General features: G+C 49.9%; 8 protein-coding genes across 8 annotated transcripts; 3 read left to right on the forward strand and 5 right to left on the reverse strand.

The window, feature by feature from the left end:
* Positions 1 to 423: 423 nt before the first annotated feature.
* On the forward strand, positions 424 to 1,282 carry arp2 (hydroxynaphthalene reductase arp2; the record flags this gene model as incomplete). The annotated part of the gene is made up of 2 exons (XM_057293555.1): positions 424 to 1,192; positions 1,245 to 1,282. 2 exons carry the CDS (start codon positions 424 to 426, stop codon positions 1,280 to 1,282), a joined length of 807 nt encoding a protein of 268 aa, XP_057148366.1.
* A 640-nt stretch (positions 1,283 to 1,922) lies between these two features.
* Positions 1,923 to 3,365, forward strand: ayg1 (heptaketide hydrolyase ayg1; the record flags this gene model as incomplete). Its single annotated transcript, XM_057293556.1, has 5 exons — positions 1,923 to 2,015; positions 2,069 to 2,143; positions 2,194 to 2,942; positions 2,998 to 3,130; positions 3,186 to 3,365. The coding sequence occupies 5 exons, from the start codon at positions 1,923 to 1,925 to the stop codon at positions 3,363 to 3,365; spliced, it is 1,230 nt and encodes a 409-aa protein (XP_057148367.1).
* A 452-nt stretch (positions 3,366 to 3,817) lies between these two features.
* On the reverse strand, positions 3,818 to 5,673 carry N7519_006781 (SKIP/SNW domain-containing protein; the record flags this gene model as incomplete). Its single annotated transcript, XM_057293557.1, has 4 exons — positions 3,818 to 3,976; positions 4,033 to 5,010; positions 5,067 to 5,462; positions 5,524 to 5,673. The coding sequence occupies 4 exons, from the start codon at positions 5,671 to 5,673 to the stop codon at positions 3,818 to 3,820; spliced, it is 1,683 nt and encodes a 560-aa protein (XP_057148368.1).
* Positions 5,674 to 6,064: 391 nt separating this feature from the next.
* On the reverse strand, positions 6,065 to 8,576 carry N7519_006782 (J domain-containing protein; the record flags this gene model as incomplete). Its single annotated transcript, XM_057293558.1, has 4 exons — positions 6,065 to 6,214; positions 6,294 to 7,616; positions 7,668 to 7,991; positions 8,070 to 8,576. 4 exons carry the CDS (start codon positions 8,574 to 8,576, stop codon positions 6,065 to 6,067), a joined length of 2,304 nt encoding a protein of 767 aa, XP_057148369.1.
* Positions 8,577 to 9,946: 1,370 nt separating this feature from the next.
* Positions 9,947 to 11,215, forward strand: N7519_006783 (uncharacterized protein; the record flags this gene model as incomplete). The annotated part of the gene is made up of 1 exon (XM_057293559.1): positions 9,947 to 11,215. One exon carries the CDS (start codon positions 9,947 to 9,949, stop codon positions 11,213 to 11,215), a length of 1,269 nt encoding a protein of 422 aa, XP_057148370.1.
* Positions 11,216 to 11,680: 465 nt separating this feature from the next.
* On the reverse strand, positions 11,681 to 14,620 carry N7519_006784 (Zn(II)2Cys6 transcription factor; the record flags this gene model as incomplete). The annotated part of the gene is made up of 3 exons (XM_057293560.1): positions 11,681 to 12,718; positions 12,778 to 13,693; positions 13,770 to 14,620. 3 exons carry the CDS (start codon positions 14,618 to 14,620, stop codon positions 11,681 to 11,683), a joined length of 2,805 nt encoding a protein of 934 aa, XP_057148371.1.
* Positions 14,621 to 20,664: 6,044 nt separating this feature from the next.
* Positions 20,665 to 22,126, reverse strand: N7519_006785 (60S ribosomal protein uL4; the record flags this gene model as incomplete). Its single annotated transcript, XM_057293561.1, has 5 exons — positions 21,933 to 22,126; positions 21,769 to 21,863; positions 21,495 to 21,645; positions 20,825 to 21,422; positions 20,665 to 20,790 (listed from the first exon to the last, which is right to left on the reverse strand). Exons 1-5 carry the CDS (start codon positions 22,040 to 22,042, stop codon positions 20,665 to 20,667), a joined length of 1,080 nt encoding a protein of 359 aa, XP_057148372.1. The 5' UTR covers positions 22,043 to 22,126.
* A 657-nt stretch (positions 22,127 to 22,783) lies between these two features.
* On the reverse strand, positions 22,784 to 23,994 carry N7519_006786 (lytic polysaccharide monooxygenase AA11 family protein; the record flags this gene model as incomplete). Its single annotated transcript, XM_057293562.1, is given in 2 exon segments — positions 22,784 to 23,472; positions 23,487 to 23,994. 2 exon segments carry the CDS (start codon positions 23,992 to 23,994, stop codon positions 22,784 to 22,786), a joined length of 1,197 nt encoding a protein of 398 aa, XP_057148373.1.
* Between the last annotated feature and the right edge of the window lie 2,443 nt (positions 23,995 to 26,437).

The following is a 26,437-nucleotide window of genomic DNA, read 5'->3' on the forward strand; positions in this document are numbered from 1 at the left end:
CCCCGGATCTGGCCAGCATATTTCCCTTGCATGGGAACACAACAATGCAACCGAGAGCTTCTGATGTGACATACGGTGGATACAACCCCTCGTGGCTTTCCGCATGCGGTACAAGGTATCGCCAAGACAACTTGGGGTCCTTGTTCGCAAGCAGCTACTCTGTTTTAAGAACCTGGTGTTGACTGTGGGCCTCCATGGCTGCCATTGTCATATGTCACCGACAAATTCGGAAACAAAGCCCAGCCTTTGTAATGGAGATGGATGATGGAACCAAGCCATTCAACTGATTCCAGCCGGGATCCCAGTGTTACTGTTCAAAATACCAGATTCAATATTAGACTACGATTCCCATTCCCAGCGCGATTCCACACCCACTCATTTACAATCCGTCACACCTCACCTCCCTAACATCACGCCAACAAAATGGTCGTCGAACACCCCAACACTGCCCACCACGAGCTCGCCGGCAAAGTCGCCCTGGTGACCGGTGGTGGCCGAGGCATCGGAGCCGGCATCGCGCTAGAACTAGCGAAGAAGGGAGCAAGCGTAGCGATCAACTACGCCAGCAGCTCGAAGACCGCCGACGGAGTGGTACAAGAGATCCAAGCGCAGGGAGTGCACGGCGCGGCCTTCCAAGCCGACCTGACAAACGTCGACTCAATCAAAAACCTGTTCCAGCAGGTAGTCTCGCACTTCGGACAGCTGGACATTGTTGTGTCGAACGCTGGAACAGAGAAGTTTGTGCCGCTGTCCGAGACGACGCTGGACGACTTCAACGAAGTCTTCGACCTCAACACACGGGCGCAATTCTTCGTCGCGAAGAACGCCTACGACCACATCCAGCCCGGTGGACGTGTGGTGCTGATGTCGTCCATTGCGGCGGGCGTGGGTGTGCCCGGCCACTCGCTGTATGCGGGCAGCAAGAGTGCTGTGGAGGGTTTTACTCGCTGCTTTGCTGCTGACTTTGGCAAGAAGAGGGCTACTGTCAATGCGATTGCTCCTGCTGGTGTCAAGAGTGATATGTGGTTGAGCAACTCGTGGCGCTATGCGCCTGGCTGTGACCAGAACTCATCCCTTGAGGAGATTGAGAAGGCGCTCGCGAATGGCAGTCCCCTTGGGCGCTGTGGTGTGCCTGCGGATATTGGCCGCATTGTGGCATTCTTGGCCAGTCCTGCTGGAGAATGGATCAACGGTGGGTTCTGGAATGTTGGATTTACCCTGGGAATATTGCTAATTCTTCGCAGGTCAAATTTTGCCTTGCAACGGTGGAGCTAACATCTAAATGACATCTAATTAAGTTACCATGTTGAATTGGAGATGTTGGATGTTTTTTTTTGAGGTTATTGGAGAAGACCCTGCCATGTATACATATGTAGGATCAGGGCCGATTACCATTTGAATCATGCGTCGTCCTAGTTTATTTTTCATAGACAAAGAATGAAAAGCACTTATTGACATTATTCAACCTCTGAGTACAAAAAGTCCATGCCAGACCTGGCTCTTTCAGATACTACATAGGATGACGAAGCGACAGAAACGCCACGAGAAGCCACGAAGAGAAATCGAGAACATGATTGAGTAATGAGACATCGGAGAAACTGATCTGCATCCCCTTTCCTCGCCATCTGGGCTGTCACCCCCCGCATCCGGAAATCATCGAAGCAACCCCATGTGCTGCCAAGATCACCATCGGCCGATCTCTGCCGATCCGGTCCCATCCAGGACTTGCTGTAACATCTACTGTTTGCGTCTCAATGGATATCACTCTGGTTTTCCTCTCGTGATAGATACTACAAGCAAGTACAGGTGATGTCAAGTCAATTAAAAGAGCGCAAAATGCCTCAAAATCGTAGTTCATTAAAGAAAAAGCCCTTGCTAGGAAATATCAAAACCATCAATCTACTTCATCTATATCTCTCAACATGGTTAATTGGATTCTCGGAGACAAGTTCGACACTGTCTACCCTCACCAGGGGTCGATCAAGCTCCTGTGGGAGACAAAGTGGAAATTCTGCGTATGTCCCTTCCCAACAAGGAAAGAAGAAAGCTAACAGAGATAATCAACCAGGCCACGAAGTCCATCTACCCATTCCACGATGGATTCCTGGAAGACTTCGAACCCGTGTTCCAAAAGCTAATCGCCGTAAGCATCCCCAAACACAATACATCCCAACCCAAGACTAACAACAACAGGATGGCATCAACAACGCAGACACAGACGCCTACACCGAAGCCTTCCTCCCAACCGCAACCGCGCTAGAGGAAGCAGCCAGTAAAGCCCTCAACAACGGCAACCTCGAACACGCCGCAGACCTCTACCGCCGCGCAGCAGTCATCCTCCGCATCTCGCGCTTCCCCTACGTAAGCCCCTCAACACGCCCAGAGACATCCATCAAGCGCGCCGCCTTCGAGCGCCAGAAACAAGTGTACCTGAAAGCCGCCTCGCTATGGAAGCCCATAATCACAGAGGAGGTGATTCCGCACACGCACCGCGCCGGCCGCGACGGCGCCGAAATCCCACTGTACATCCGCGTGCCGGAGGAAGCGAGCGCCACCAATCGCGTCCCCGTCGTGCTGCTCATGACCGGGCTTGATGGCTACAGACCCGATAACAGCCAGCGCTCGCATGAGATCATCAACCGTGGCTGGGCGACGGTTATCGTTGAGATCCCCGGGACGGCGGACTCGCCTGCGGATCCGGCGGACCCTGAGTCGCCCGATAGGCTCTGGTCTAGCGTGCTGGATTACATGGAGCGTCGGCCGGAGTTTGATATGTCGCGTGTCGCGGCTTGGGGGCTTAGTGCTGGTGGCTTCTATGCTATTCGGGCTTCTTGTACGCACCGTGAGCGTCTTGTCGGGTCTGTTGCTCATGGACCTGGGTCGCACTTTGTTTTTAGTCCTGAGTGGTTGGCTAAGGCGAATGACCATGAGTATCCGTTTGAGTGAGTTTTGACTGGAGTTCGTCTTGTGTGCTGGAGTATGCTAACCATGATGTAGGCTTACTTCCGCTATGGCGGAGAAGTATGGCTATGACAATGAGCAAGAGTTCGTGAAGAACGCCCAGAAGAAGTTCTCGCTCGTGGAGACTGGTGTTCTTGACCAGGATAACTGCCGGTTGCTTATGCTCAACGTATGTATTCCTCTTCAGAGTGTCGACAAAAGAAAAGAAAGCTGATTGTTTCCAGGGCGTCGATGACGGTGTCGTCCCGATTGAAGACTGCATGGAGCCTCTCAAGCATGGCGGTCCTAAGGAATGTCGGTTCTTCGAGAACCGCGTGCACATGGGATACCCTGACAGTCTGCCTGTGGCTTACAAGTGGCTGGAGAGTGTGCTATCTCCCAATATGAAGGAGGTGAAGAACTGAGTGGGCGCTGAGGTGTTGATGTAGTCTGCTTTAGGCAATCAGTCATTGAAATCGAATGTTAATACTATTTGTGTGAATCATATTCCAGATGGTGTACATGGGACCGAAATGCATTCATTCCCCCAGACGTATATTTTGCATCAGTGTAATTGTGTAGAAGCGTCTCAATCCAGGGCACATTCACTAGAAAGATGACAAACTACTTGTAATTTGAAGACATAGATCAACATGGTTTTTATTTGTAGCTGTGTATGAAATGTGACTACCCATTTCGCGCAAGCCCCATTGACTCGCTTCGATTTCGATTCCCTTTTGTGAACAAGATGGTAGGATAGTAGGAATCACACTGCCAGAAACGCCCGCAATGCATTGAGGATATTTTTCCGATGCCTGTGAAAAAATCACAAGAGAACATAGAGACCCATATGGAAGAAAGATTAACAAAAGCGGATTCATTCATCGTCGACCCTCGGGCGCTTCGACTTGCGGTCATCACCTTCAGCTTCCTGAATTCCATAACGCTTCTGGCCCGAAGTCACATCGGCAATCATGTTGTCAATGCCAAATGGATCAGCAGTGTCCTTCTCGAATTGAACCGGACCTTGGCGCTCCTGTAGAATAACTTATTAGCGACGAAAAAGAAAACATATAATTGACAGAAGCTTACCTCTGCTTCAGCAGCGCCACGGAATCCCTCCTTAGCGCGACCCAGGACCTCGAACCGCTTGGTCTTCTCAAGCTTGCTCATCTCGCCTTCGCCTGCATCTTCGTCATCGACATCAGTTTGGGCACGTGGACGATAGATACTGTTGATGGCGTCCTGCGCGGCGAACAGCGGCTTGTCGTAGGGGTTATCTTCATTGAAACCAGCTTGCATGCCACTGGTCTGATTGAACAAACGCGAATCCCACATGGATTCAGAGCTCTGTGTAGGCTTGGCCAGACCAAGCGCAACTTTCTCGGAAATATCACGGTTCTGTTCTCGGGCCATGGCCTGGATGCGGCGCTCTGTGCCCATACGAGACTGGCGCAGCTGTCGTTCATCTTCGCGGCGTCGCTCGCGGCGCTGCTCCGCGCGCTCTCGGGCGGCTTCTTCATCTTCGCTAGGGGTAGCGGACCTAGACGAGTATGCAGATACACTGCGGCTGACGCTTCGGGAGCGGGACCGAGCCCGCGATGCGCGAGCGCTGGGGCCAGCGCGGTCCTCGCGAGCCTTTTGTGCCAACATCCGAAGATGCTCCTCTTTCTGTGCCTTCTCCTTCTCTGCCAACTTCTGCTGCATTTGAGCTCGGAGCTGCACCTCTTCACGCGCATGTCGATCCGCCGTGAACAAAGCCTCCGCGAACTGGGCGAATTTGTCGTTGATGGAGACGTCTTGCAGCCCGCGACCATCCGCAGCCAAACGCTTGTCCAGGGGCACGGTGTAACCCTTGGGGTTCTTCCAGTTCGACACGGGAGGGGGGATCTTCCAAGCTTCCTGATCCTCCGCAGTAAGCTTCCTAGGCGGCGAGTGCATGACGGGAGGAGGCGGAGAGGGTGGGCCCCGGGGAATCTTCTTGTGCTTAAACTTGGGCGGCTCCATAGGATCCAGCTGTCTCTCGACAATCTTCATAATGCGGTCATTCTGGCGGCCGTTGTTGCCCATCTGGTTGGCCGGGTGTATCGAACAAAAGTCGGCTCTGCTCTTTGTCCGCCCTTGACGTTCTTGGGCTTCTGCGCAGACGAAGCTCCTTCGACCAAGGTTGCAAGCGCGGCCTTGGTCTTCTCCATCTGAGCCTGGACCTCCTCCTCAGACGGCTTGTCCAGGGAAATCTCTCCCATATCCACCCGCTGGCGTAGCGGGATCAAATCCTTGAATGAGGCATGGACAGTGCGGTTGTCGGCATGTCCGCGGCGGGCGATCGCGTCGTACTTGACCTTGCCTTCGGCATCGACCTGAAGAGCAAGCGCATTTGACTTGGACGATTTTCCCTTTCGGCCCATGTCAAGGGGGTACTGTGCAACTAGGATCTCGGGGAACGCGCCGCCGTCCCCGAAATCTTCGGGGGCGCGAGGTCGCCATCCTGCACGGTTTCCGTAGGGCGGAGGTCCGGTCCTCTGCAAGATGGGATAAATTAGTATTCGTAGCAATATTTCGGTAGAACGATCCACAACTTACCCGTAGGACAACCTGTGTTTCATCAATCTGGTCGGCGCCCACCACGCGCGGTCCACGGGGTTGCGCATGCTGTGGCAACTCCTCCTCCTCACCAGTGTATTTCGGTTTGGGAAGGGACTTGAAAAGTCCTGAAGCAATAGAGGTCGACATTCCAAGAGCGAGCAACTCCAGAGCTGTACACTCGTGGTTGATGAAAAAAGATCATGGGGTGACGCTCCATTTGGCTTTTCGGGTCAAACTGCACTGTTGGTCTGTATGGAATGCCGTATGCCTTTATGCCAAGACTCTCTAACGTTGAGCGACAGTTCACTCTCAGATGGGCTGGCTCATTTCACTAGACAATGGAATAATATAAGAAAGATGAAAGATTCAAATTTGAAATGCCTGTATTTGCCGAGAGAAGCCTCCTTTTCAGTTCTAGAAACATTGGAGGGAGTAAAAGCATCAGAATGGAGTTTGAAATAGTAAGTCGCTAATGAACGACTAGATGTTATAATTACATGGGAAAGGTTCTTGCACCTCTTGATGAGTCTAGATGTACTCAAGTGGATATAAAGTGTGTACGCATGGGGCATGCAATGTCCTCTTTATCGCCTGCCTCGACGAAATGATCACGCCCCTGGAATCTATACCAGATCTTCAATCGTTTGGGCAGCAATGGCGCAGGGTCATGGAATCCCAAAATTTGGAACTAGATACATCACAAATTAGTATTCTGCTTCAGAAAAAAAAAGACCAATATGACCAAATTGGGCTATCGCTTGACTTACCTTGATGGTTTTACCGGGAATCACCAATTGACCCCGGTTAACTAGCGCAGCCACAGGGATAGTGACATCAATCACCCGAGGCTCCTCGAACCCATTTTTGGGTTTCTTGTTTACTGGCGGTATATAACCATACTCGGCCTTCAAGATGACGAGACCATCCTGTGCTTCCTCTCGCGCTTGTCGCCTTTGCACTTGATCCGTCATGAGCTCGATGGCCTGGAGACTCTCTTCGCGCTTCTTAGGGATCAACTTCTTGAGCTCACGGTGACGTCGAGCAGCTGCCTGTCGACGACGTTTCCTATCGCGCGGGCGAATATAACCAAATTCAATCGCGCAGTACGCCAGCCAAGGGAATATAGCAGTCAGCGCTGCAGCGCCGCTTGTTGCCTCATTAGCTGGGCAAACATTAATCGGAAGATTGATGTTTTGGCCGAGTCGGCTCCATGAAAATGTCATCATGATACCCTTGTCCGCGATGCCAATACCAAGACCAACACGTGTGTACTCGCCAACCCTTCGAACGCCCTTGATGGTCCAATTCAGAGACATGTCTAACCCAACAACACTTGAGATCTCGAGTCGCACAGCACGAGCCTGGTCCATGCTCGGCATCGGGAAATACCCTTCAGAGCTCCATTCAGTTTTGACCGGATCGTCAGCGGGCTTTCCGGAGAAGAGATTCCGAGAGTAAGTCAAGACAAAAGCGCCTCCGCCGGGAGTAGCCTGGAGATAGGTCTGCCATGACTCGGCAGATTGGTCGATTTGACGTTTCTTCTTGAGAAGGTTGCGGACATCCTCGTCCAATTCTCCACTCTCCTCCTCGTCATCATCGTCGAAATCGATTGCTGCTTGGCCCTGCTTGGGGAGCGAGATTAGACCAATCTGCAGGTTACTGACCTCATTAGCAGATGCAATGGCACTCTGGGCTCCCATTCCAAGTGATGGGAACCAGTTGTGAAGATATTCGGGCCAGTGAACAACGCCACTGGACCACGTAATAACACCGATCTTCTGCTTCGCGATTTCCCTTGAAATTTGGACCTCGAAAGAAGGCGCCGTTTCCTCCAAGGAGCGCTTATGTATACTGGTCACGTTGACTTGGAACGGTCTGGTGCCGGGGATTGGTTGGAAGGCTCGAGCAATATTTGCTTTCAAGGTCGGGACAGGGAGAAGAAGAGCCTCGAAGCTGACTTGGGAATCCCTGAGGAGGGAGAACGGATGTTTGGCCCAGATTCCCTTGGTGCCTACCAGGTTTTTGAAATTGGGAGTCACAGTGGCCCCAAATTGGAAGTTCTGGCCTGCCAGGATCGGTGGCATTTCAAACTGAAAAACGGTTAGCGAGATTTCGACACGCAAACATGTCGTAAATCATACCTTTTCTTCTCCTTCTGTCCCATCCTCGTACTCAACTGTGACTTTCTTGACCGGGCGAGCCAGACCTCCAGTTATACCAGCATTCCAAGTCACCAGCATGTCCTCCGTTTCCTCGTCTTCCACCTCTTCTCCCGAATCGGTTTCCTCCGAGGTTTCTGCGTCTTTCTCAGTCATACCCCAAAGCTGTGGTATTGACAGCGGCGTCTTGAAATTATACGAAACGCCATATGTGGACACTTTCGGCGAAGGTATATGGAACTGCACATCTTCATCCTCATCGACAGAGACCATAGTCGACGCGTTGATTCCGAGGGTAATACCGCCCTATGTGAGACCCAACGAAAGTCAACAGGCCATTCGCGCAACTTCCCATACATGGAAGATCAATCCAGAAAAACATACCCTGCTGGAAACCAGACTCTCAACAGCTTTCCGCTCCCGTTTCTTCATCGTCTTCAAGAACCAGCGGCGGAACTGATCGGGCGACATCGCCTTAACACCAACCTCCTGCCGTTGTGCCTCCCCACCAATCCCCATGGCGCCAAGCTGACCCCATTCCTGTCGCACACCCGCTGCACCCGATATATCATATACAACGCGCTTATTCGGATCGATGAGCGTCTCATACGCCTCCTGGATATGTCTGAACTGACTCTCGGCCGCGTGGCGGAGATGGGGCGGCTGCTTGTCGGGATGGAAGCTGAGGGTCAGGTTGCGGTAGGCGGATCGGATCTCGGCTTCGGTTGGAGGCGGATTGCGCGAAAGGCCCAGCAGGACGTAGTAGTCGGGTTCCTCTGGGTAGTCGCCGACCATGCTATAATCGGCGTCGAGTCCGTCATCTTCCACTGTCGCGCGGAACTCCTGCGTTCCCGGGAACTCCTGCGTCCCGGATTGGTTGAAGGAGGACATGAGAGCTCTTTTTGCGCACTCGTTTCTTCAGATATATATATATCCCCATTTTGGGGTGGTTGGATGAAATGCGACAGGGCGATGAAGCAAGGTAAAGAGGGAAATGGAAATTCCGGAGAAACCTTCCGCACCTCCGTTGGAATCCCCGCTCAGATTGGCTATAGTGGAGCATTTGACATTTGACGATAGAATGGTATACTGTAGAGCTATTCTTGTTTATTATCTAGTTAATCCATCTCAATTTCAAAATATGTCGAGTCTATACATCGAGTATGAAACATTTACCCGTTTGTACACAATGCCTTTGTTCTCGGGTACCCGTGACTCGACTCACATTGGCTTAGCGCAATTGAAGTAATTCGACATATCACTATTAGCATAACTATTAGCATAACTATTAGCATAACTATTAGCATAACTATTAGCATAACTATTAATATGGTATTGCATATTAATGGACGTTGATACATGCAAATATCATCATTTATAGATGAGTGGAAATGACTCTTAATATACGCGAAAATGATGATACATTGATATATGCCAGCAAGGTCTACCTACAACATAGGCACTGCAATAAGAATGGTCTATCTCCACCTAATAAAAGAGAAGTACCCAATGGGGCTGAGCAAGTTATAGAGCATGTTCGTCAACAGCTACCTAGGTATGCAGATCAGCGAACTGTTCCAAGCCAGCTGCAGTGGCGATCATCCGGCTATTCTTATGTAGTATCCAATGAGGTCCAATCCGAGGCATAAGATTTGTATACAGCCTGGTTCCGTAGTCCTGAATCTTAGGATCGTCATCAATTTCTAAAGCATAAGGGCGGTGCAATCAATGGCAGCAGAGCAAAGCCCACTAATACATGCCAAGAGCTCAGTTGGCAATCAAAAAGAAACCTCAAAAAGAAGACATCCGGTAATACTTTGTAGATCAGTTAAAATACCCAACTGAGGCTATATCTAGGGACACTGTGTTGGGTACATGCACCTGGGGTAGACACAGGCGGGATCGACATAGAATCGCTTGGCAAAATGAGCCACGTCGAGCCTCAGACCTCCACTTCAATAGATGTCAGCCTAATAGAGTCATACCAATTTGCCGAACTAGACTAACTAAAGGTAATTGTTGATGTCGATCTATATTAGCGCTACACGCGCACATCCAAAGACAACAGTTCTTTCGGTGAACATCGTGTAACCCATAAGTACGCAGTAAGACCCTCCAGTATACTCCAAAGTTCTACTTCTTATAAAACCTCAGATCAACACATATCGACTTACCAAGCACTTCCACTCCTCACTCAGCCTCACACCTCCCTCCTCTCTCAAACTTCGAATGAAATCAAGCATCAAAACAAACCCTCAACAATGACGATCCGCATAAAAGAACTGAGCTCCCAACAACCCCCAATATTCAGAATAAACCTCTCGCACCCACCCGAAGAGCGATACACAGCCCTAGCCCATCTCTACAAAGACCGAATGCGCTCAGTAACCAGCATATTCGACGACGTGATCCACAACCTAAGCCCCAAAATCCCAACAAAACCAATCCACTGGCTGGCCCGTCTATTCCTCCGCAGACTCTACACAGACGAAGAAACCGCCGAGATCCGCGGCATAAGCCGGGTAACCGGAATCGAGCTATACCTCCTAATCAGTCTGAACGTGGTGCTGGATCTATTAATGGGCTGCACAAGCGGCGGCGTCCGAATGCTCGACGGACTCTGGACTCGAATGGTTCATTTCCGCACCTTGGACTGGGGCATGGACCCACTACGCTCGCTGATCGTCCAACTTGAATTCGTGCGCGACGAGCAGCCAGATACTGTGCTCGCGACGTGCATCACGTACGTCGGGTTCGTGGGGGTGCTCACGGGTGTACGGAAAGACCTGAGCGTTTCGCTTAATTTCCGGGCTGTGCATGACACACGTCGGGATGTGGGGTTTTATTTCAATTATTTGCTTGTTTTGCTTGGTTTACGACAATCTATCACGTCGCTGTTGCGACAGTTTGTTCTTCCCATGCAGGGAGGATCGACGGGACTTTCGAATACGTCGACCTTGGAGGAGATACTGCATGAAGTGCCTTGTTTGCGTACGACGGCTGCGTATCTGATTTTCTGTGATGGGAGTAGTATTGTTGCGATGGAGAAGGATTATGGAACTGCGTTTTGGCGCAGGTCGAGTTCTTTCCTTATCAAGACCAATCACGATGAGGATACGACGCCGGTCATGGATGAGGCTATCGCGAATGATAGAGGGTATACGGGGCTGCGTGTGGCGGATGGTATGCAGAGCATGGCTGAGATTATTGAGGAGAGTAAAGCGCGGCAGGCGTCGATGCAGGGGAAATGGGACCGCAGGGTGCGGGACCATGGGGTTTTCCAACAACAACTTAAGAGGCGGAGAGTTAAGGATGATGCTCTTCCCCGTTCGATGCATTTGAAGTGGAAACGGAATACGAAGATGGGATGGGAAGATCCTGAATCTGAGGTGTCGGTTACCCTTGGGACGGTGCTTGGGTGGCTCTGCTCGGACCCGATTGTTAATGAAGATACTCATTACGCGGTCTTGATGGATCCTGTTGAAGGCAGGTTTATCTATTCAGGGCAGTTTCCAGCCAAAGTGACATAATACCATAGTTCTAGAAGATGTGTAAATAAGACCTCAGTCAATCTTCATTTATCTCATTGTCTTCCCTCGTCTCCCAAGCCTGGTATAAGTACATGAGGAGCAGATAGCAGTAGCAGTAGCAGAGCGCTCAAAGACATGAAAAAAAAAAAAAGCAAAAGATAAATGACAACTATAATATACAGATGTAGAAAACATAGAACTCTGCTGCTCGAAGAGAGGCAAATGAGCCAAGTCATGTAGATCACAGTCCCGTCTATACATGGCAACGATACTTTCGAATCAATCACCCAGCCGCCATCATTATTGAAATGCATCCATCACATCGTAACAGGATAATGGGGCCCAAGTTTCCATCACCACTGCAAGAACATCAACATTGCCAGATCAATAACGTCATCACGCCAATTCCGGAGCTTGATCAAGGAGACCAAAAGGAGGAAATAGAATCAAGAGGACAAAATCGTCTCATGGATCCCTAATCCAAGCAATACCACCCTCCGAGATAAGTGTCTCATCAAGCCGTAGAGCATTCAAAAGCACCTCCCTAGGCATAGAGCCAGTAAAAAGATCCTCACCCACTGTTGCAGGCGGATGAGAATGCAAAGCGCCAGCATGGACCTTCGTCTCAAGCGGCGGGCCATCGAGAGCAAAGCCCTGTTTCTCCGCGAAGACGCTGCGCTCATTCAGACAGTTCATCATCAGACCCAGACGTCTGTGGAGAACGGTGACGATCTGCAAAGAGCTATCCCAGTAGCGGCCGAGTTCGTGAACAGTGTCTAGCGCACCCCTAATATAAGAGATGCACTCGTGTAATTGAGACGCCAGACCAGCGGAGCTGAGGACGTCCGCGGCTGATAGAATCACGTACCCGAGGAATGGGTTCAAGAGGGTGAATTGGGATATAGACGGCTCCGTGCTGTGCCGGGAAGGAATGACCTTCTTGGCGTATTGGTCGAAGGTAAGTGAGATGCGGAGGATTTCCACGGCGTGGTATCGCGCGCGGTGGATGTACTGGCCTAGGATTTCGGGTCGGAGGCTCTGATAGCGGGCGTGTCTGTATAGTTTCATCAAACTGGCGTGGTAGAACAGATGGGTTGAGATGAATGTGTCTGCTTTTCTTTGCCGGATGCTTCGTTCTAGGTTTATGGGTGAGAAGACCAGGAAGTCGGGGAGTTGAGTCATCCATTGGTTGGACTTTTGGACGATGGTGGTGTGGAATTCTTCGGTGAGTCGATTGTATGCTTCGGGGGGGACGTGTGGTAACCGGGTTATATGCAGGGAGATGTCTCCCCAAATAGCCATGATCTCGATCAAAAAGGCCATTGGACTCAGGGTGGAGCGATCATCGCCTGTGGAGGGTGGGATGTGGTTGAGGAATGATTGGAAATAGGGGACTGTCGCGTACTGCTGAGTCTCATAGATTTCTTCTCGGCATGGGAGCCTCAGCAAGGCCGCATCTGACGAGATGAAAGTCGACGAAGCGGAATAGAGGCTCGAGAAACGCTGCTCTTTTGTTAGTCACTAGTATTCCATCTTAATCCGGAGGATTTGCGTATTCTTACATCAAGCACAAAGGCAATCCAAAAGGTTCGCCGCCGGCACTCAATCAAGGCCTGTGGATGTAACCCGTAGTCACACATTTGGCTTTGATCCACGACAACACCGCCAGATTCCACGTTGTAACGAAGCCCAAAGACCGCTCTTCCCGCTGCGCCTATCGAGTCCCAAGACCCGACCAGCGAGCCTGTAGCGTAGTACCAAAGGCTCATTATGATATGGCTTTGAGCAAGTTGCAAAGAGAGTGTATGCTGGCTTCTGTTAATGGCAAATCGTGCTATGCGAGAATATCGTCTCATAGCTGCCATTTTGTCTGGCCTGTCTGAGAACACTGATCCGAGAGCCATCATAGAATAAAGGAGCATCTTGTCGTCTGCAGACTTGGTGGGGTAGGTCTTCAACCACGAGCCGAATCGTTCATGCGGGAACATGTGGTACAAACCGTCATTCACGTGCAGGAAATAACACTCAGTGTAGTGAACAGCGGACTCTGGGTCGTTTTCGTACGGGTCCAGGCGCCAGGATGCCGCGAGTGGGTCGTCCGAGTTGTTGTCCTTGAGTTCCCCCAGAATGTCAGAGTACTCGGGTGTACGAGTAGACTCGATAGGTGCTGACGGTCGTCCAAAAGTGTCATCTGTGCCGTATAATGACGGTGGAAATCGGTAGGATCTGGATCTTAAAGCTTTGTCCGCCTCGGCCATGGTTTCATACGTGGCTTCTTGCGCTGAGGATGTGAGCATCGAGCCCTCTGACATCGGTGAGTGGCCGGTAGTCCCAGGAAGGGAGGTCGCACTGTCCGAGGCTCGAGCCATGTCATAAAGTGACAGAGAAGCGTCCAAAGCACCGTGGCCAGCGGGAGCATAGGGATCGGGTCTGCCAGATGGCCCTGCTGACCCTCTCACCGAACGGTTCCCCCGCGGGCTTTGAGAATATTAGCAATGGTCCAGCAAGGTAGGTCCGTGGACGCATATTCTTCAGAGATCACGATCACACTTACGCACTTTCGAACCTGCATTCACGTCCAGATTTCCGGCACTGATCACACATGGCCTCGGCGGTTGGGTTAGGATTACACTTGATCTTCTTCTCCCGGCAGGTCAGACAGGCAAGTCCAAGACGCTTTCTCGGCCTGCCAGCCTTCGTTACGCCCCAATTTGCGTTGACTGGTGTGCCGTCGATGAATTTAGGACAGAACGATCCGTCTGCATATACGAAGCAGAGCTCACCATCAATGACTCGCTCGTCTATCACATGAGGCCGGAGGGGCAGGTTGTTTGACCGATTTGAAGTTTCGGGTGATGATAGTTCCCCACTTGGTACTTGGCCGTGCGAGGAGGTGGTGTGAAAGGGTAGCTGGCCGTGTGAAAAAGATGCAGAGGATGGATCACTTCTTGTTGGTGTGTGGTTTCTTATACCTCTGTGACCATGCAGAGCCACTTGTGACAACGAAGGCAGGCCGGTATGCAGTTGCGGCAGAGATTCGGAACGACCTCTATCGGGTACAGAGGTTGGCGAAACTTGGAAAGCCGGCTCGTGATAGTGGGCCGGGTATGCAGCTTCACGACGCCCTGTGCTGGGTGTTGAACTTGCAAATGGTTGGGGGTATTGTGATGAATTGGGACCCGGTGATGGAGTGAGTATTTGACTCACGGATGGAAGTTGCTCTGGCTTCTGGTGCTGTGGTCCACTGTCTTTGCCTTGGGGGCTGTTGTTCTGCCGCGGAAAGGGATCTGATCCAAACTGCAAACTAGCCGGTACACGCGGCGGTGGAAGCTGGTATAGGAGGTCCCCGGATTCTTGTAAATTAGCTGGAAGTTCCGGTTGCTGCTCTGAGGATGGGCCGTCCATGGGTAACATACGACCGAAGGGTCCAACATAGTAGTGTGGGCCTATGGCAGGACTGGGCCCAGATCCTTGGGGGGGTTGACATGGCGGTTGGATGATATATGCAGTCCGAGTGGTTCACACGATTTGGCTGTCTGCATAACAGACCCAGACAACAGCCAGTGTGACGAGTGTGTTCCGCGGTTTTATATCCTTGAATGGATATAGTGTCAAGGAAAAGAATTACCTGGACTGATTTGGTGATATTGATCTTTGGTTGATTCTCGGCTTCTGTTGAATTGTTCAGGTCCCAGAAAGATAGTGCACAAAGGGGGTATCTATTGAAAGGAGCCAGGCGACTTAGCAATGAGCTCATTTCTCCAATCTCCTTCTGATAGGCGCTTTCCACATACCAATTTAACTTTTCGATCTTCAAGGAACAGTGATGAAATTGAGTAGAAAGTCGAACAAATTCGGATCAGGCGACAGCAAAGCGAAATGGATCGATGGTGTACGTTCCAAAATCAGAAGCGAATGGCAAGCAAGAATGATGAGGGAAGGGTATTTATACAAAGGTTGCCAGCGGGATTTTGATGAAAATATTGGCGCTCGAAATAGTCAACTCTCAGCAACTTGACAGTGCGCCGGTGAAGTCGAAAGGAAAGGAAATTGAAGCTAGCTTAAAAGGCCACCATCTCGCATTAGTCCCGAGCAGTCACGGTCTCAGGTGCATGGTTTCCGTGCCAGGGTGTCTGCAGTATTCCACTAGTCTGTGCCAACGTCCAGGGATTTTGCCAGGATTGAGACGAGAGCCTATGAAGTTACAGGCTCACGGAGAATCGGGCCGAAGTATTGACAACAGCGAAGCCCACTTGAGACCCAGCAGATCTGAATGCCGAGATGCTCGACGATGCGGCAGAGCGGGGAGATCAGACGACAGCGAGATCTCGGTTACAGATTCCCGACCTCGGGACGAGCTAGGGATTAGTGGCGGCAAGACGTAGGTAGATCAAGGATATTGGAGAGAACGACACTGGAGGCGTTTCCGATATCCAAATGACGAATGGATGTGAGAGCCACAAAAGGAGCCAAAATGACCCCGATAGCGATAATGATAACCGGAACGATCGATGTCTGCCGATGGTGGCACACGGCTTATGGGACAAAATAGCCTCGAAGTGTCGCCTACCACTGGTCAGTGGCACCCTGCAAGGGGAAAATAAACAGAAGAAAAAAAAGGCCACTAGAAGTAGCGCGTTATAGATTCCAGAGACTAAGAATGGAAATGGTTTTGACGTTCTCTCCAAGTGGAAACTTCCCTGGTGAGCATCAGCTTTCCCCCTCTCTGCGCAGGGCAAAGGTTCAAGAGATTATAGCAAGAAGCTCAAGAGAAGAAAGAAGAAAATAGCCTAAAGAAGCCGAGGCTCAAAACAGAAAGAAAGTTCAAAATGGAGGAAGATGAGAAAGGAGGGGAATGGAAAGAAAGGGCCAAAGCAGAGTGTTCTAAGTATTCCCAAGTATTCCCAGTTATTCCCAGTACATTAAAATTATTAAAATTACCAAAAGTACTAACGTCTGCCTCTTGGACTTAATATAAATTAGATTTAGCTACTCGGAATAACCGAATCTACAGCTTTTCTCCACGTCACAAAAAGAAAATTGAAATGAGACAGTTTGAACCCTTTCGGTTTAGGCGGCTCCAAAGACGCCACATTAGGAAGAACTAGGGAGTGCCCGAGGTATCTATAGACGGTTAGTTTAGAAAAGGAAATTAACTGGAATTGTATTAACGAGAGTGGATACATGACATCGGCATTGGGTTTTCAAACTTGGCATATCACATAGAACGTCCGTGATGTCTAACGGCAATTATAGACTTGACTCTCCTAAGTGGGGGGGAAGGACATACATCCGTACTCCCTCCGTACCTTGGGAAAAATATAGGGAAAATATAGGGGAAAATGTGGAAATCTCCCCGAGCATCCCCCGGTTCATCCGCTCTACTACTGCTACTACTACCGCATCCTTATATTAATGGCGAATCCTCCACAGGGATCAAGGATGCTACTATGTACATTGGTACGTATTCGTACTAGCCTTTTAGGCGTAAATGCCTTGAAATACCCACTCTGCAAGTACTTTCTACTTTCTACTCCTTACGGCATGACCAATCTCATGCCCTGGTAGACATTTAATGGCACCAATAGAGACCTTTCGGGGTTTGCGTTCGACGATTCACGAACATGTGCAAGATACATTTACATGGGTACATGTATATACGGAGTAGGGATACGGCATCTACCTAGATATACCTACTCCGCGAATAAGTAAGCATAGAAGTGTACTACATATGTATGCTCTGTTCGGAGTAAGATCTATATAGTCCTGAATCTCAAATTTTGCAGCGCAAGGACCAAACCACAAAGAAAAGCCCAGTGAGCTTGTTTGCACTGACTCAGATAATACCAGGAATATGCCCACGGTGGGTCTTTTAGGCTTCGGCCGGTTGGTGGCGTAGTCGATTCGATGCCTAGACGGGAAAATCCTCCTTGCCAGCGTTGGGGCCGCAGGGCTTATCTATCTTACTTTTGGATAGCCTGGTGTGGATAACCTGGTGAAGGATCGACCTGATGGTCCGCAAGTGGAGTGGGCTACTGGTTTGCACCGGTCTGAGGGCTCCCAAATTCGAACTACTATTACTCTATAAGAGCCAAAGCCGAGACCATTGAGGTTATTTTATGACTCTGCACCTAGGATGCTACTATCCAGTTCTTTCTTTAAAAAGAAAAACCAACAGATTCATGTTCTAGAGGGATTTTCTGGGGTTGTCAGGCTATCAGGTTCACCATATTTCTTTTTTCAAGGTCCACCTTAACATCCTTGTCCAACGGCGATGCAACTCTGGAATTGACCACGTAGGATGTATGTCTCAATTTCTGACGATCCGATCTGCAAGCCTTCGGGATCGTCGTCTGGATTGGACTCAGCCCCTGGAGTGTGCGTTTCCTGTTCTGGGAAAGGCCCGAGATGAAATGACGCGAGTTACCCGGACTTCGGGACTTCGCCGTTAATCATTACTCCAATCTCGGCAGTTTAGAGAAGTCAATTCCTATACTCCGTCTGGAACCTCCTTTTCACGGGATCTAGTTTCTCCGAACAAATACCGGGACTCCAAATTTTTGGGTTGAGCGGAGGAATAATCCGCGTTAAAGTCCAATTAAATCGGTTGTATTGAAAGACATAGTGAGACAATCCGTAGATAATCCGTGTCATGATTCCACATTAATTAACGGAGTTCATTCAACTGTATACAGAAAAAAAAAGAATTAGAAAACTTCCCAATTGTATACGGAGGACGGAGATAAGGTATATCCCATAATGCCACCGTGTTCTATTCCTAATAGACACTAATGTATTGCAACATTACTACTGCAACATGTTTTGCATAGCGCCAATACGCTTTGCACCCCTGAACCGATTCGTGTTAGGTGCTCAAGTGAGACATGGCTATACTTAGACAAGTCGCTCAGTGATCTGCGGTTCAGCACGAGACCCGTTTATTGTCTACTCCGTACGGAGTACGGAGTACAAGGATGTAGATTTTTCTCCTTGCTCGTGCAGCTTATCCGTTCGGTTGATCTTACCGAGGCCGCTCTTTACACTTTTTCTTTTTCTTTTGCCTTTCCTTTGCCTTTTTTTTTTTCTTTGTTTCCCGCGAGATCGGAAATTTTTTCTCCTCCGATCGCACGGTTTGGACCTTTCAGGGTCTTCGGCTAATATGTTCCTGATCGATGTTGCATGACAATTCAAGTGGATTGGGCTAATACATACAACATACACACAATACAGAGTACTCTGTACTCCGTTCATAGAATACATATCCTAACCTTGGAACCCCAGACATTTTTTATGTAATACCTGTATATCCATCCATGGATCCATGGATCCTTCCTCGAAGGTTTATATAGGCTTTCCATATACAACCTTGGAACCTTAGGTGAGACCTCAAACCCAACGTCACTGGAAATGAAATACCCTCTATCAATATACACCCATCAACGCGAAGTGAAAAGAGTTCTCGACTAACGTATCTAGGTAAAAACCCGGGCTCGCAAGTGCCTCCGACTATCAGCCGCAGGCCCTGAAGGAGTTCTTGGCAATCTGCCCTCGACCCTGATCTCCGTGCCCGACGTCCAAAACGGCATTTCACTTGGACGATCATCGGCTTTGACACTTGAATCTCCGAGTCATTGTTTCGTAATCCGTGATAGTACACCGAGTAGCCATGGAGGGTCCGTAGATGCAGCACCACCAACTTCTAAGGGTCGATATGTACACGAGCTCGCGTGCAGGGTGCATAGCATACATAACACATCGGTAAACTCTATTCTCTATACCATTATTCATATTTGACACCATACGGGGTACTCCGTGTCTACAATGATATACTCCGTATGCCTAGAAGCTATGTACTATCTCCGAGGAACCAACGGGGCACAGCAAAAGTCAATTATATTGCAAGCAGTGGCATGTGAAGCTCCCGGGAAGTAAACAAGAGAATGCTTCTTTGCCTAATTTCAATATCCCGTGTTTCAACTTGAGTAATTCTTCAATCGCCGTTTTCTTTTTGGATTTCTATTCCTCTATAAATGCCGAGTCTCAAGAACGAATAATATGGGCTATATCCAGGGCATATCCGTCATGTCGGGAACCGCGCTAGCTCGTACGCCGTGATGTATGTTTCACTCGACTTCACCCGGCTTATCTGAGTTTGTGCAGCTGCTAATTAGAGGGGCTTCCATGTGCTTGGATTGGGTGTATACTCCGTACCTAGGTACTAGCTGGTGGGCTGTGAGGAAGCTTGTAACATGTGATATCTCGGTTGACGCCTTGGCACATATGCTCGACTGTTTTGTTCAGGGTCGATTGAGGTGGTATAGACTGAGCTATCTACATCTCTAGGTTGTATACTCCGTACAGGTTGTATTGTTCTTCAAATCTTGAAGACTCCAGGTTTATTTCTGGTGGAAGAACGGGAGCCGCATATCTATCCAGGGTTTGCTTTGGACGAATTGAGTTTGCACATGCATCTGCCTGAAGAAACTTCAATAGGTCAGTCATCTAGCAACGATATACTCGAATATTCGGAAGAATTCATTTCAAGTTCATTTCAATTATAATAATATGTTAATTAACATATTCTCTAACAACGGTGGGCTCAAAATGTTTACGAGATAGTATGTGGTTGGCCATATCATATCTATCCATGTAGAAATATATATATTTTCAAAAATATATTGTACTTGTTCACGACACCTACCATTCAATGACTACAACTAGCTCTGGTAATGAAGACAGTGTAAGATATATATATGTTAATTGGTTCTATGAGAGGAATGATGAGGCTCTCCCCTGTTGTGTCGTATGGAACCTGACACCCGAATTTGCGGCCAGTACGTCCAGAAAACACGAAGGATAGCTGAGCGAGTTGACGGCAACAGTATAAGGACATCAAGCGAGCGACCGGCCAACTACAAGAGACAAGTAATTGTTCTGCTGGACAGATCCAGAAGTGATTGAAGAGAGGAGCGAAGGCAAGCGTCTTAATGGGAAGATCACTCAACTATACGCCCCAAGTTAGCCTTTAAGCTTAAAGTGACATTGACCATGGAAAAGAACGGGACCCTGTTCTTCATATTGAGCTTTGAAAAATGTAGTCAATATGCTTGACTGGAAACAGTTTGTGATGAGCCGATGCATTGAACCATCCACATCCGTGTAACGATGACCCTGCGAAGACTAGCTTCAGATCTATAAGGAGAACCGGACAGATCAACAGCTATCCACAGGAACAGACACCTCGACCCATCTACATCTACATAACTTACCATGCAAGATACGAAGAATTCGAGGGTCACTTAGAAGAACACGGAAACCGATCACATTACTACTCCAAATAGACCCATGGGTATTGCAAAAAAGGCATTGATTCATTTTTGCTGACTACCATTTTTTCCAGCGAAACACAGCTAACAAAGAAACATCAGGGGGGGCAAAGAACGACCCGCTTAGTTCTCGTAGAGAGTGTTCATGAAAGACTCGGCAGGAGCAGTAGGCTTGCCACCCTCGACGGACTGCTGGCCAAGCTTCTGCTTGGAGTAGGCAGCGGCGTAAGGGTTGAGACGGAGCATGACCTGCTTGTTGCGGGAGGGGGTTCTTCTTCTGGACGTTGACACGCTTGGTGCGAGCCTCACCCTTAGGACCCTGGAGAACGGACTGGATTTCGGAGGAGTTGATGAGGCGGGTCAGGTCAGCGTTGGCCACAACGTTGGAAGGCAGGAGGTAGTCCCGCTTGAGAGCCGAGGGGGTGGTGGTGGTGCCGTAGACCTGGTCGAGAGCCTGGAAGGCGGAGGAGGTCCAGATGACGAAGCGACCGAGGTGACCACCGGGGGCGAGCTGGAGGAGGTTGAGGGAGAAGACGGGCGAGGTCTCGACACCGGGGATGTTGCGGAAGGCCTTGACGAGGTCCTTGCCGTCGGTCTCGGGGTTGTAGACAACCAGGGGTCCGCGGCGCTGGCGGAAGCGGCGGTTACGGAGCTTACCCTTACCGGCGCGCATCTTGCGGGACTTCTGGACCTTGACGAGGTCGGGTCCGGCACCGACGGCCTGGAGGAGGGCGATGGCGGCCTTGGTCTTGTTCAGGGAGTCGACAGCCTTGGAGTCAACGACGAGGGGGACCTCGGGGACGTTGGCGACACGGTGACCGCGGGCGAAGAGCAGAGCGGGGGAGGCAGAAGCAGCCAGAGCGGAGGCGGTAGCGAAACGACTGTAGGCGCCAGATTATTAGTTCCTCCGCATTCTCTAGGTGTTCAATTCGTTCAATCGGATTCCAACATACCGCTGGCCAACGTTGACCTTCTGGTGCCACTTGCGCCAGACCTTGGTAGGGGCGAACATACGACCGGAACGGCACTGGTTACCGAAGGCAGCCTGACCGGCACGGTGAGTACCACCACCGGAGACACGGGGGATACGGGCGACAGCACGACCTATTAAATGGGAAGCAATCTTGTTAGTTATTGGTCTCCATACAGAAGAATTCCATCATCGCAAAATTTTCGCGAATTCAAATCCGATTCTTCCAATCTCGAAAAAGGTGCCAAATCACGTACCGGTACCCCAGGACTCAGCAGAGGTCTGTTCACCAGCCTTCTCGCTCACGGCGTAGGGCTGGCGCTTGTTCTTGGCCATACCAGTGTGAACTGACCTGTAGAGCAACGGTCAGCACTTCCCCTCCATCGATTTGTAGATCCTTCAAGTTTTCGGCGAGCCATACTGAACAATATCCGGGCGGATAGGAGCAGAGAACACAGTGGGAAGAGGGTGGGAGGCCCCGGAGGGCTTGCCCTCAGCCGTGGCGATCGAGACAGTCGGGCGGGAGGCCATTGTTGCTGGTCGGTGTCGAGGTGAGGTTGAAGATCCAATCTCTCTGAGTCGGGGGGGCTTCACAACTGGGTGTGGATTTTTTCGCTTAGTGAGAAACTGCAGTGGGGCGGCGAACCCTAAGCCCTTCTTGCCATATACGGACTAGCGGAAATATGGAGCAATTAGATAATACTGTGAGCTATCACGTGGGGTCCACAAGTGGGTCTACATATCCGGCAGGTGCGATGCTAAACATTGAAGTCATCGAGCAACATCACATTTGTCCCTGGTTTGATTTACCCAACCCCTCGAAGGAATAAAATCACTGGAATGCGGACTGTTAGGAGACAAAGAAAGTCATCAAGTCCCATTGAAGTCTGATGATTAAGTAGTGGTCATTCCTATAGCCGACTCCTCTATTACCACTTTGCAAATGGGCATTGACAAACTAGACTATTGTTTGAGCAGCACCAATGTCTACTGACTACTGACAGTACAATTTCAAGACTACAGATACTTCAACATCGGGCCACGCAGTATACAAGGTTATCTTTATCGAAAACCATGAGATGTCCTATTTTCCTAGTCTCATCTCTAAATATACAGGAAGAAAGGGACATATAATGCACCGAACGTAAAGGACCAGCCCTGCAGAAAAGAAAGATCAATAAGAAGGGAAGAGAAAAAAGAATCAAAAAGACCATCCAATGATGGGAAGAAGTTTACAACATCCGAAGCCAGCGGATCATGTTGTGTATCTAACTAAGCGTGACCGTGGTGACGGTAGGAGCGATTGCGGAAGCGCATGCTCGAGACATGACGCGCCTTCTTACTGGCACTGACAACAAGCTCCTCGCTCTGACCAGCGTTGCACTGCGTGCCAGTCGACATGGGCTGGGCAACGGACCAGGTGCCAGAAGCGCAGCGCTGGAAGGCGGTGCCTGAAATGCAGTTCCACTGGCCCTCGGTGCTGCAGCTACCCGTCAGGCCACCCGAGACGGAGCCGGAGTCAGATCCAGTTTCAGAGCGGGAGGATGAGGAGGTTGTTGCGGGAGCTGGGGCAGGTGCCGTGGAGGACACGGGCTCGGGTGCGCTCGACGGAGTAGACTCTGGGACTGGGGCGATGGATACCGAGACGGCTGCGGAGGCGCCCTCTGCCGGGGCAGAGGAAGAACCGGAGGAAGCGGAGCCGGATGAGCTAGAGCCAGAGTCGGAGCCGGAGCTAGAGGAGCCCGCGGAGACAGTAATACCGGAGCCACCGAAGGTAGGGGTACCGGTGCAAGCCTCGGAACCCTCTGCGGCGAGGTTGCCGGGTTGACCCTTGTGCTCGACGTTGTCACCTGGCTGAGGGAAGCGGATATCGACACTTTCCTTGGTGGTGCAGCCGTTGACGTTTGCGACGAACATGGGCGGGAAGTTAGAAGAGCGTTTCTCGAGGTCCTCGGGGAGCGCTTGGAGGAGCCACCCGAGACAGTGATGGGGGCGCAGTTCATGTACATCTCGCGGTTGCCGATACGGTTGAACCAGGTCCAGGCGAGGGTGTATTTGCCAGCCTCGATTCCCTCAGGGATTTTGAAGTCGAAAGTGTAAGGGTCGGGGGTGTCAGGGCCGCCGGACATGTTGCCCTCGACATTGGCAGGGCAGCCACCCTCGAAGGACTTGATGACCTTCCACTCGGAGGACTTGCTGGGCTTCAGGTCGGTGGTCAGACTGATCTGGCAGGAACCACCGCCGTGGGTGGCGCTGCCGATGAAGGTCAGAGGGTGCGACTCGCCGATGGCGATGATTGTCTCGGTCTCGGGGGCCTCGAAGGCGTTGTCGCGAAGCTTGCAAGGGAAGTCGCTGCCGTCTGCTGCCAGAGGCGAGTTGTTGAGAGTGTCCTTGCTGTACGGGGTGGGGCTGCTCATGATCATGTGGGCGTTGACCATGGAGGCACCCATCAGGGCAGCGATCACTTTGGAGGTGACGAACATCTTGGATGATTGAACTTTTGGGGTTTGAGGTTCGATTTGACTGGTAAAAGGTTGCAAGTGGGATCGATTCGTGCCAGACGAATGGAATCAGATATCAAAAAGGAATGGATCTTGTAGTGGTAATGTTAGCGTGGGATGAGAGACTTGGAAATGCGAGAGACAAGATGATGGGATCAGGAGAATATATATCGACAGTGTCTCATTGATCCATTGCAAGGCATGATCATAGATCTCCCACAATAGATCAGACGTGTATAGATTGGAGGCAACGATAACACAAAGGCAGAAACCACAATACCTTTGTATCAGAGTGAATGAAACTAACTGATTCAAATTTGTCGCGAAGTTATTTCCAATCTCTTTGTTGATGAACAATAGCGACAGCCTCTTTGTCTTATTTTTCGTCCCAAAGGTGATAGGGCTTCAGAAAAAGGAATGTATGATATTTCGCCACAGGCAAAATTCAAGATGCAAAAGGAAAGTGACACAGGTCTAGCCTGACTGTCGAACTGATAGAAGCAAGAATAGAAGAGAAAGGGAATGTTCTAAGGGAAAAAGAAGAAAAGAAAAGCCAACGTTGGCGTCAGGGTCTATATATACCTAGGTACAAACCTGGGATGACTCTCAGGCCTTTCAAACATCTCTAAAAGCCCAAATCTCAGCCTCTGAATGGTCCGATTCTACATGCATGGCAATTAGCCAGACACACTTGGTGTGATCTCCGAAAATACAGAGACAATTGCTTGGTTGATCGGTGTGCTCCGTACTCCATACATCCACAGGGGTGGGGAAGGCCAAGGGACAAGAGGGGATGTTTCAGGACTCCTATTTTCCTATTTTCTTATTTTACCCAGTGATGTTCGAATATTCAGACAGTGAAAAGCTGAAAATCAGTCGAACCCAAAAAGATGACCAGTAGGAAGATCCGAGAGACACTTCGCAGATACCCGCTGGACTGGGGCTATGGGCGGCTGGAGACGAGCCAACCACCGCACAGACTGCAAGGTACAAGACTTTCCCACCCCCTGGATTTGTCGCACCATCAACCGCTGGCAACACACACTTTCTCGCATTTCCTGTGGATTGGCTGTTGTTGTAGCCGCTGGGGTTTTCTTCTCGCTTCCAAGGTTGCCTAACATCCACAGGTGTGTTTCATGTTTCCGTACTACCTATATCGTACACCGTTCTTCACCCTTGCGACTTGTACCCTATGACGCAGTGAAACAAATTTAATGGGCATCTTCTGTTCGGTCTTGCAATCTATCTCACACCGGCACTTGTCTGTGGGGTACAGAAGTCTCCCCTTGCCGAGCCTAAGTTGTACTTGACATCAGTAACCAAAGTGTGTTTATTAGATGCTTCATGTGATATCTCCAAATGGAATGTGTCAATCTTGGCTTTCCGGATGTCTAGAGGTGTCAAGCCATACTAATTTCATAAGCCTGGTCCAGGATCATCTCGGTTACAACACAGCTCCACCAAATGTACTTGGCGGATGTCAACTCCGCTAGAAACTATATGGAAGCCACTAGTACTCCGTACGGAGAATAAAGTCCATTGTCCTGTTACCTAAAAGAAATATCTACATCACAAAGCTTGTAAATGAAAATCACCGGGGTGGCACTCCCTGTAATTTCGAGCCGACGGCAATACTCGGCTGGCCTAGCCTAGAACGATGATAGGGACCCGAATTTGCGATCTAGAAATTAAATTCCGACAGTTCGATCGAGGTTCGTATCTGGCGGTGCTATGACTTGTCCGTTGTCTTGTCATAGCAGTACCACGGTAGCATCTGGTGGGTTCAACTCGCCTTGGTATGTCAAATATATATTGACTTAGTATATTGTAAACCCCCTGAACGCCATTCTTCCAATGTTGCTCCTTGATGGTTGATGATAATTAAACCCCTGTTGTATTGTAGTCACATTATCGATCTACAATATATGCTGTAGGGCTGGGTGAATCCTGCACACTTACGGAGTAGACTCGTACTTTCCGCTCTTTGCCCGTACACGATTTCGATCTAAGCGCTTACAGTGGGTATATACTTAGTACTGCACACGAGACCCTGCATAGAACTTCGCATGTTGATTCATTCGTATGAGAGCGGCCATCTAGCGCACGTGGTTTAGCCTTCTACATACGTCGGTGGCTAGTGAACATCTCATATTCCATACAATGGAGGTAAAATGAGACAAGTCAATAGTCCTAACTTAGCCTAACATGCGAATAAACTTGGCAGGTAATACAGCAAAGAGACATCCAGGCCAAATATCATGTGTAAAGAGAGATCTAAAACATGTTGGCCTATACGAAGAGTGAGTTGGGCCTGCTTGTAGAAAACTACATCCGACGGCAAGTGCCTCATCTGGGCTTGTTGATACAAGCCTTGGATTCCCATAACGTGCACCATCAAGTCTTTGTACATATATATTCAAGATGT

The sequence above is a fragment of the Penicillium mononematosum genome (genome assembly GCF_028829835.1).
Source record: "Penicillium mononematosum strain IBT 11891 chromosome Unknown utg000003l:1.0-8172316.0:1.0-8177699.0, whole genome shotgun sequence".
Taxonomy (NCBI): domain Eukaryota; kingdom Fungi; phylum Ascomycota; class Eurotiomycetes; order Eurotiales; family Aspergillaceae; genus Penicillium; species Penicillium mononematosum.